Source organism: Nanorana parkeri, unplaced genomic scaffold (genome assembly GCF_000935625.1).
Source record: "Nanorana parkeri isolate BGI_ZX_2015 unplaced genomic scaffold, ASM93562v1 scaffold65, whole genome shotgun sequence".
NCBI lineage: Eukaryota > Metazoa > Chordata > Amphibia > Anura > Dicroglossidae > Nanorana > Nanorana parkeri.
Window position 1 is genome coordinate 2,071,674 of NW_017306333.1, and position 11,198 is coordinate 2,082,871.

Sequence of the window (11,198 nt, forward strand, 5' to 3'; positions counted from 1 at the left end):
CGGATAAAACACCACATCAACAAATTTTACTGGGTAGGTTGAGTGGTCTTCTACTGCAATTCTCACATTTTACCCAACACCTCTCACCATGAGCACATACCTTGTCTTTTTAATAATGTTCGACAGGATGCAAACGCTTACTAGAATCATTTTTTTTGATGCAAAAAAAAGCCTTTCCAGACCAGATATCAAACCCAGATACTGAGGTCACATATCAAGGATTCACACCAACACTCCTTGTCCTACCTTACCAAGCAGGTAGGAACACAGACCTGTGTTTTAAACCATTAGTTATAGCCATTTTATGCACATCGCTTTAGAAATACAACTGTCAAGGCTCCGACTGGTACCTGCTGAGCATATCTGCCATAATGTCCAAGGCTTCCAATTGGACAGACACATCCTCCTGTTTTGCAATAGCGCTTGTCAAACGCCCTGTAATTTTTTTGCAAACATTTGCTGCCAAAGCAGACCCTGCAGGATAAAATAAGGGTGATTAAAAGGTTCCCATAAGTTAGAATTTATATATCCAAGCAACGTTGGTCAATTTCTGTAATGGCTTACATCAGTTTTCATGATCTGCTGCAATGCTACATGCTATACTAATGAATAAAACAGAAATCAAATATTCAAAAAACAAAAAAAACACCACATTCTCCCATTTATCACTAAGTTTACATGAAACCAAAATACTTAAAACGTTTATGCATGCAAAGGTGCTAAATTTATTACTACAACAGATCACATCCAGCAAACCTGAAAGTGTTTAACAAGAGATAGAAACTAATAGTACATTTTCCTAAACATTGGGAAGAGGTCACACTGTGTGCTTTTATTTTTTTTAATAGAAGTGTAACTGAACCAAAAACTTTTTTTTGCAGTTTTGGATAGTCTGTCTTTTTCCCCGTACCCCTGATTCACCCACTCCTTTTGACCTTGGTGTCCATTTATGACTGCTAATGCTGAGAGTGGTAGAAAATTCTAATTTGTGGGTTATCAGAAGAGTAATAGATGGGAAATCTTCCCAAAGGGACACCACTTCTAGTGAACCTAGTGGAAAAAGAAAAAAAAAAGGTTTTCGCTTGAGTTCTGCTTCAAGTTTACCACAAGACTAGTTTGAAGCTATTGTTTCCCTCAAACACTTAGAGAACTATGAGGCGAGTGATTTCCAATCATCCTCAGTTAGAGCAAACCCATGAAGGCTTTTCACTGGTCAGCTCTATTGATCGGGAAGTGAGCAAAAACATGCAGCGCATCCGCTCACTTCTGAATCGTCTCCCTGCAGTGAGCTATGACTGTCAGTCACCGCTTCCCACAGGTAATCCCCCAGCGATGAGTGGAGAAACTAACTAGATAGGCAGAGCCAGCTGTCACTCACGCTGCTGGGTGGATCCAGACAGTATTGTCGGGATCCGTCCCGGGTGTGGTGCTCAGTATATTGCAGGCAATAGCCCGCTATATACCGAGCTTTGGGTCACGAGAGGGGGTTACTATATGTCCTCCCTTGACCCCCAAAGAGAACTATGGGGACACTTACCCCACAGTTCTCAACTCAATCATACAAAAATATTGCTGATCAGCATTATTTACTATAGCAAGATAAAGATAAGACACGAAAGATTAAAAAAACAAACAAAAAAAAACAAAAAAACTTACCACTGGATGCCGGAGGAAGCTCTCCAATTACAGTCTTCAACCCAATGCTAGATATATCACGTAGCTGCTCCTTGTCTGACAACATATTTGTACAGAGTGTGTCGACAATGGTTTCAACTTGATACTCTTTAACTTTACTTACTAGAGGACCAAGGCTTTTAAAAATAAAATAAATACTGTTAGAAGTTATCAGAAGCAACTAAAAATACATCAATTTTAGCTGGTGGGTAAGCACCAAATTCACTGCAACATTGGGGTCAATTCACAAAGAGAAACGTTATTTGCTCTCTCTAGTTGTTCATTTAGTTAGTCTAGTTGTTCATTTACCTCTCCTTATTTTTCGTTTGAAAACATGGTATTCATGAAAGACTCAATCGTTATTTAGCATGCTTGTTAAGGCTTCCACCTGAATAGTAAGGGAGTTATTTTTACGTGTTCAACATTTTAGCATCTGAAACCTAATTTTTTACCCCTCAAGAATTTTTACGTCTTGAAATCGCAGAATTAACTTTAAAGTGTTAAAATGTGTTTGATGCATTCTGGGACCAGGGGAGAACAGTACCAACAAACTGCAGTGTTGTATGTAAACAACTTTATTAAAACTGTTGAAGTCTACATGTTACTAAGTTTTTAAAGCTGGAGTAGAAGTGGCTTTCCACAAGTCGGTAAGAAGGTTACCGTAGTATCAGTGCATACATTTCAAAGGATGACAGCGCCACATTTATCTACCATGTCCAGTAAATCTTTATTTGCCATAATAAAAAAACATTTTGGAAACAGCCAACATGCTTCAGAAGTTATTGGCTTCCCTTCATCAGAGTTCAGTACCGTGTCTCAATTCTTTCAGAGATCCTCTGAACCTCCTTAAAGTTCTTCCAAATTCCCATTTAAAATTCCTTATGTTGCTGTTGTGTTCACACTGACCTCTGCTTTTAAAATGAGGACAAATTATTTTTTGGTTCTGATCGATGGATTCTGGAAAACACCTTCCTCCCCACCAACACAGCCATAGGCAGAGTCAATGTGAACACAACAGCAAGCAAGCAAGCAAGAAACTCATGGGTAACCTGGAAGAATTATAGCCCTCTACTCTCCTGTCTAATTAGGGCCTGTGCTAGTCCAGCTCTTCTTCTCCTGCACTCCCTAACTAAGCTTTTATGAAGCTGTCAGAGGAGAAGTGAAGGGTAATATTGTAGAGTGCCACTTTAGTGATAGCTCTAAGTCTGTTGACATCTAATCCATGATGGTGGTGCCCAGCAGCATCCACAAGCCTTTTGTATGTCTACACAAAGGGAGAAATTAACAGGTAAATAACACAGACTAAGGAGTATATATTGGGGTTTATAAGGCGCTACTGACATACATAAAAGCATACATTTATTGACACATTTCATAAAACCATAATCGAACATAGAAATCATGTCATTCAAATTAATTACTGCCCCCTCATGGATACAGGATCCTTCGCCGACCACAACCAGTTATAATACACAATATACATATATTGCCCAATATAGAAATGGTTCACTTTCAACGTGAAAATCCATGTCCAGTGGCATTTGATGTACCAAACGCGTTTCACTGATTTCTTCTTCAGGGGATGGAGGCAGCTGTATCTATCAAAAGGGAGCAATACATACAAAAACCAGAACATAATACCAATACAGTAAGCCATGTTTATACAAAATCTTTTTTTGGCATAAATATGCTCTAACCATACTCACCATGAGTTTCATGGGAGCAGGAAAAAAAAATTCAAGGCAAGGGTGGGAGCTCAATAAGTTTTTAATAGGAGTGATTTTTTTTTTCCTCCTCGTCTCATGGTTTGTCCCCCTTTTTTTACCCCCATGCACCTCGCTGTGAGTATGGATAGAGCATATTTGTGCCAAAAACATTTTGTAGAAACATGGCTTACTGTATTGGTATTTTTTTTGTATGTATTGTTCACTTTTGATAGATACAGCTGCTTCCACCCTGAAAAAGAAATCAGTGAAACACGTTGAGTACACCGCATGACACTGGACTTGAATATTTAAGTTGAAAGTGACCCATTTCTATATTGATGTACTAGGCAACATATGTATATTGTGTACTATAGCTGTGGGAGGCGAAGGATCCTGTATCATGAGGGGGCAGTAATTGATTTTAATTAAATGATTTCTATGTTTGTCTGATGATGGTTTTATGAAAGGTCAATAAATTATGCTTTTATGTACATTATCGGTAGCACCTTATAAATCCCAATATATACTGCTTAGTTGATGTAAACTGTTGGGGAGCATGGCGCTATGACCATGCATACCTAGATCAGCCGCTAGGAATACAGCTTTTGGCTTGAAAGGTAAATAACATTTAAAAAAATATTAAATGCACATATAATCTTGGAAGATTGTTGTTAAAATTATTGGTCTGGCAACAGGATCTCTAAGCAATTAATGAGATGCAAAACAAGTCTTCACTAACATCTGTAGCGCCACAGATGCACTAAAACCTTTACTAGCCACTGAGTTTCTATAACTGGACCTCTAAATGACACAGGCATTTTGCAAACTTGGGCAACGTTGGAGCCCCGTACACTACCCAGAAATGGCAAAGGGCTCATGAGCTCCACAGGGACTGTTTTATATATTACCACATTTAACTGCTCACACTTTCAAATGTGTTGTTAACTTAGCCTGTTAACAATCAGCATGACCAAAGCCCAGTTTGGCTGACCCTTCCCTTCGTCAAATATCACATGACTAAATGCCAACGTATCTGGTCACATGACCAGCCACCATGGGACCCTAAAGCAGCAATGTCTTCTCAGTCTAAGCATATGAACAGTGATGTTCATATCACTTTAGATTTTCCTTAAGCTAGACAGATGATTTCTGCAAAGTAAATGAACATGAACCAAATAAGAATAAGTAACACGCTGGTTTAAAATTGTAATAAACTTACCATTTCACAGCTAAATTTTGAACTTCGCCATTCTTGTCTTCTAATAGCTTTAAAATCATCTTTACAACTTTCCTTTCACTGTCATCATCCAACTTAATAGAGTCCTTTTGAAGCTCTGTCATCAAGTCATTTGTTGCCATGAACCTGCAAGACAAATTAAAAACCGATTAAACAATAGAAATGCAATGAACTTCTGTGAGATATGGACCTAAAGCAGGAGTGAATAGATTAATTTGGAAATCAGGAGCCAGCAGGATTTTATTTTTCAGGAGCCAGCTCCATTGACAATATGGCTTAGTGGCTAGCACTTCTGCCTTGCAGCACTGGCAGTCCCTCTTATGAATCCCAGTGAGAACACTATCTTCAAGGAGCTTGCATGTACTCTCTTGCCTTGCATGGGTTTCCACCAGGTAGATTTCCCCCTACACTCCAAAGACATGCTGGAAGGTTAACTAGCTCCCATCTAAAATCAGCCCTAGTATATAGTTACATAGTATTTGGGTTTGAATAAAGACATACGTCCATCAAGTCCAACCCATATGGGTCCACGCATCATCTCATTCTTAGGGATACTGATATCCCTGGATATTACGGTCACTCAAGAAATTGTCCAAACGTTTCTTGAACAAATCTACACTCTTGGCTGAAATCACTGCCGATGGCAGTGAGTTCCAGACCTTAACCGCTCTTACTGTAAAGAACCCTCTTCGCCCATTGTGTTGGAATTTTTTCTCCACCAACTTTAGGTGGTGGCCTCTAGTCTTTGTAATGGAGTTAATCTCAAACAGAGATTGTTGCCAATGTTGCTGTCACCATTGAACATCTTGTACATGAAAATCATATCCCCCCTTAATCTCCTTAATTCCAGCGTAAACATGGAAAGCCTTGTCTCATAGGTCTGGTCCTCCATTCCCCTAATTCGTTTTGTTGCCCTCCGCTGGACTCTCTCCAGTTCAAGGACATCCCTTCTCAGTACCGGCGACCAAAACTGGACCGCGTACTCCAGATGTGGCCGAACCAACATTCTATATAGAGGCACAATTATAGACTTGTCCCTGCAATACATCCCCTTCTTAATACAGGACAAGACCCTGCTAGCTTTGTTTACCGCAGCTTGGCACTGCAAGCTACCATTCAGTTTGTGGTCTACAATGACCCCCAAATCTTTTTCTATTTCTGACTTCCCTAGCGGCATACCCATGATGGTATAGCCCAGTGATGGCGAACCTTGGCACTCCAGCTGTTTTGGAACTACAAGTCCCATGAGGCATTGCAAGGCTCTGACAGCCACAGACATAACTCCCAGAGGCAGATGCATCTTGGGATTTGTAGTTTTGGCACAGCTAGAGTGCCAAGGTTCGCCACCACTGGTATAGCCTATTTGTTTATTATTATGTCCAAAGTACATTACTTTGCATTTATCGACATTAAACCTCATCTGCCATAGTATTGCCCACTCCCCTATTTTATCCAGGTCCTCCTGCAATGTTATATTGTCACTATCCGTTTCTAGTACCCTCCCTATTTTTGTATCGTCTGCAAACACGGAAACATGGCTATTTATTCCCTCCCCGATGTCATTAATGAATAGTATGCATGTGAGATAGGTACCTTAGATTGCAAGCTCCTCAAGGGCAGGGACTAATGTGAATATGCAGTATATAAAATGCTGAGTAAAGTGTTGGTACTATATAAATACCTACAATAATAAGGATTTGCTACCTGGCTCCTGGAATTTGTCCAGTCCTGATGTAAAGCATCTAAAATGAACCAAGCACTTTCACATTTGTTACAGAGTAATGCACACCCATGCTCCCAAATAAGTATAATGGAAGATTACACACAAGCATTCCATATCAAATGTTTAAATAGCATTTTATAAAGAGTGACTATAAATACCACTTTGAGGTAAAAATACCAAGCAAACTGCACTGTACCAAAAACACCCCACTACACTATCATCAATGTAAAAACTGCATAGTTTACAAATCAACTGGATTATTTGCACTTAAGGTTCAGACTGAAGCAGTGAGCTGGTCATACACTGGTAGATCTTCATATGAACGTTCATATGTAGAATCTTATCAGAACATTCAAAGATGCCAGAGACAGAGTTTCCCCAAATGAAAACCACATTCACTGTTGGAAATTCGCTCAAGAAAAATTTTCCACCATGCTCCTTTGATATATTTTGCCACTACAGTTGAAAAGGATTGTCGATTTGACACCATTAACTATTTGAAAATCGAACGAATGTTCCAAAAATTCATTTCTTCCTACCAAGTACTACTGATGCCTGTCCAGCATAAACAATTGTCTGCTATACATTCATGTAGGTTTATCAAATGATTACACTGGCCCGGGCTCGCAACGTGTACATTTTAGAAAGAAATAAAAGACCTCCTTATTCTAGTTATGCATTTAGTTACGCATTTTAGTTTAGGGCTGCAACAACTAATCGACATAAGTGATTATTGAAAAAGTTGTCAACTTTTTCAATCGATTAATCGGCTTCCGATTGGTTGGCCCTGTTCACGGCTGCACACACGCTGCGCGCCACACCTCCTCCCCTCCTCATGCTCGCCGCTGCCAGACCCGCATCCACACGCCGCACCTCCTCCCCGCCCAAATCCATGATCGGCACAGGGACGCGGGAGAAGAAGTAAGGAGGAGCAGGTGTGAGCGGATGATAGCCGCTGGTAAACAGGCCCAATCTCAGAAGCAAGTTGCTGGAAGACTGCTCAGGTAAGCCTGCACTTTCCCACACATGGTGCTCTGTAATGTATTGCTGGGATTTGTATTCATCTATAGCTGATGGTACATTTTGCTGCATATTATACCATCAGCTAGAGGAATACAAATCCCAGCAATATATTATACACTGTATGTATAATGTATTGCTGGGATTTGTTGTACTCCTAAACTCATGCAGATCTGGTCCGCATTTGGTGTGAACAAGCCCTTAAAAAACAGACTCTCGTAGACATCTCCATTGCAGCAGTTCAACTACCCACATAAATATTTTACGAACGAAACAAATACATTAAAATCAAGTTTGAAGACACTCAATATGCAAATTGTAGTGTCAGATACACTGATCACTGTGTATTATAAGTTATTAATATTATTATAAGTAGACACCGCTCCAAGATTGCTCCTGTAATAGACTACAATCTCACATTGTCTACTTTACAACACACACAGGGACCATGGGGAACCAAAGTAGCCACCCTCCAGAAGGAAGGACAGTGTCAGCATGAATTCAGAGATGATTTGAGGATCTACAACTGAGTGATGCACAGATGAGCTACATTTTGTTGATAGTTAAAGTTCTTAAATGTATTTCTAAAATCTAACTCCTGAGTTTAGAGTTTAGTGTCACTAAGGACAGTGCCATTGTAAGCTGACCCAACACCAGTAGAATTTGATGCTTGTGCAGTAAACACAAATGCCATCAAGATCATCTGTCATTATTGGTATCTGGGGAGGAAACATACACTGTGTATTTATCTAATTTTTACACCCTTTCCCTCCCCCTTTTTTGGCATGAGGCAGCTGAGCAGCAGCAGCTCAGTTGTGATAGTAATCTATTGAAAGCTGTAATGAGCCAGCACTAGATCGCTAGTTTTCAAGGGGATCCAACAGCTCTGGCCTGACCCTTGTACTCAGGATGTGCTGTCAAGTCATAGTGATATCATATCCCTTACAATGTAAGCACAATGCTTGTTTTAAAGCTCAAATGGTTAAACTTGTGGTTCTCAAGCACAATCTGACACAAGTCTTGCAATTTCACAGAAGCTCCAGAGCCACAGTTCGCCCTTAAACGTCTTAAATTCTGGCAATTAGAGGTGCACAGAAATGGAATTTTCAGACTGAAACTAGAAAAAATTGCCAGGCCGAAACCAAAATTATTATTTTTTTCTAACTTGTTTTTAAAAAAATTTACAAATATTTTATTTTTGACTTTACTTGACAGACCCCTGATATTTCCCTTTTAAAATAGAAAGATTGAGGACACAAATGTATTTTTCTGCAGCCCCTGTTGAGTGAACAGGAAGCCTCTATACTGAGTGCTCCTGTCCATTCATAAATTGAGGATATAGTTTGAATTACTATGTCCACAATCATTAACAGGAAGTGAATGGGGACACAGTAAGCTTGCGATGTCCCAAGTTATTTACCGATGCAAAAATAGGAGAGAGCCCTCCGCACACCCCACAGCAGTCCCGGCCAATTAGAGGATGATGGTGCTCGAAGTGACTCGATTCACGGATGGCACCGTGCAAACACAGAGCAAGAAAGACGCTTTTTGTCCAATAAAGGGACATTTCTGCTTTCAAGTTTCGAGTGCTGGTGACTTTTTGTTTTTTGCTCTAAGTTATTTACCAACACGCTGCAATCAGCTGATCCGAGTATACCGCAGTGTGGAGAGGAGAGCTGGGCATCCTGTGACACAGCTGACGCCTCCCCTGCACCGCTAGCTCGGCCTTCTGTGATAGCTGGGAGGACAACACTGACAGCGCTCTGCTCCCCACCCTGCTCGGCCTCCTGACAGATTCTCTCCTCCCCGCTGGGTGCTGCTGTGTCAGAGAGGGTAAATAATAAGTGTTGACAACAAAACAAAAAAATAAATAAAAAATAAACATCGATTAAGAGATTAGTTCTAAATCAGGTCCACATTCCTTGTGACTGACAAAGGACAACAATTGGCAGATTCCCCAGTGGCTAAACACAAATTAGCAGCTATGGAATCTGTCCACTTCCATCTGCTGTCAATCCAAGGGAGGACCTAATCTCTCAGCATCACCCATTAAGCCCCACTGTAAGAAAATTTAGAAGCGTTATTGGTTGCTAGGATGCTTTCGACTGTGCAGCTGCAGACAACTGAATGTAAACAAAGAGGGGGATGATGGCTGACAACGACCCAATATGGCTATTGCCATGTTTGGGTAATGACATCAGACAGCATTCCCAGCCACTGTTTAACATTAGTTCCCCGCCAGGTTCTGAATAGGGCTAGGATGCCCAAGTCCTAGTTTTGATGAGTCCTGAGCAGGAAGCGGTCACATTCATGACCGCTTTCCAGCACAAAACACGCCCTGCTCTATACTACAGTGTTAAAGCGATATTAAAGCTTGGGGGGTGTTTATTTCTATGAAGAGGAGACCCATACCTTCAAAATTCAATTGTTTTAAATAACAAAAAAATTCCAGTTCCTTGTCCTCTAGCGAGTCCCCCCAGCTAAGCAGCTGCTGGGGAGGCACCCATGCGTGGTCACTCCCGGCCATGCCCACAAGTTGCTGTGTGTCCATGGAGACACATAGCCCTGCGGCAGGCCACGCCCTTCATCTCAGTCCAGCAGGTTGATTGAGGGCAGAAGAAGCCTTCATGATTGAGGGCTCTTCTGCCCTCAATCATGAAGTTTGGAAGGAGGATCGCAGTAAGGTACTGGGCTATTTTTTTTTAACCTTAATGCAGACAATGCATTAAGGTAAAAAAACGCTCAACCTTTAGCAATCCTTTAAGAGCAGGGCATGTTTGTGTGTACCTATTTCTAACAGCTACATGAATCTGTTGCACCCCGACATTTGCTGTGTAGGGGTGAGACAAAATTCTCATAGACACTCTTTATGAATTCCACGGACTGTGTACACAAACTCCCCCAGACTGCAATAGTTGAACTTTCCTTTTGGGTTTAAAAAAAAAATAAAAAATTATCACAGCGGCTGCAGATAAAAATGGAAAGACAATCTGTAACATGTGTTACATAAAGGCTTGTCCCTGTGGAAGTATTAAAAGCACTTCCAGTAATCATGGAGATTTTTTTTTTTTTTAAGCGTATTGAAACCCAAAAGTAAAAATTATGTTGCTGTAGCTGCTTAAAAAAATAAGTGTTTGGCTCCTTTCACACGGCCGCTCCGGTCCACCTGTCAGTATTTCAGGTGGACACGATCGGATGCCAAATGCAAGTCTGCCAAGTCCGGAAAAACATACGGAACGTTGTTCCCTTTTGCCGGACCGGATTGGGGGGGTAATATTGATGTAAATGAACACATATGTTTACATTAGATCCCCTTAGAAAGATATGGTGTCCGGTAATGTAAGTTTTTTGCTCCATCGCGAGATGGAGGAAAAAAATTATAAATGTACAGACATGCATGTGACAGTGGTGACATCCACTCCTTACTCTGATCAGGAGAGGATCCCTGCACGGATCTCCTCCTGATCAGCCTTTGTGAAAGGGGCCTTAGATGGAGTTTGGATTTAAATTGTTAGTCAAGACAGGGGTGGACAAATGCCAAACCTCCAGCTGTTATGGATCTTTAAATCCCAGGAGGCATGGCAAGATTCTCCCAGCCATAAGCATGGCCAGAGCTTGCCCACCCCTGGTCAAATCCATCTAACACTACCATCTATACAGGGTGACAATGCTGCTGTCCAAGGGTGGCTCTGTTGCTCCTCCATAAGGTGGAGCCACCCTAAGGCAGAAAGTGTGTCACTGGCTGGATCAAAGCAAAAAAATAAAACAAAATGCAGTCACCACATCTAAGGATGGATAAGGTTCAATGAGAGAGATTATATATATATATATATACTGT

At 40.9% G+C, this 11,198-nt stretch overlaps 1 protein-coding gene across 1 annotated transcript in view; it reads right to left on the reverse strand.

Moving 5' to 3' along the window:
- Window positions 1-11,198, reverse strand: part of CAND1 (cullin associated and neddylation dissociated 1) — a 28,465-nt gene that overhangs the window by 15,735 nt on the left and 1,532 nt on the right. Inside the window, exons 2-4 of the mRNA XM_018576363.1 lie at window positions 4,600-4,743; window positions 1,657-1,811; window positions 351-474 (exon numbers count right to left, since the gene is read on the reverse strand). Of these exons, the coding sequence (XP_018431865.1) occupies window positions 351-474; window positions 1,657-1,811; window positions 4,600-4,743 (423 nt within the window). The remainder of the gene's footprint in view (window positions 1-350; window positions 475-1,656; window positions 1,812-4,599; window positions 4,744-11,198) is intronic.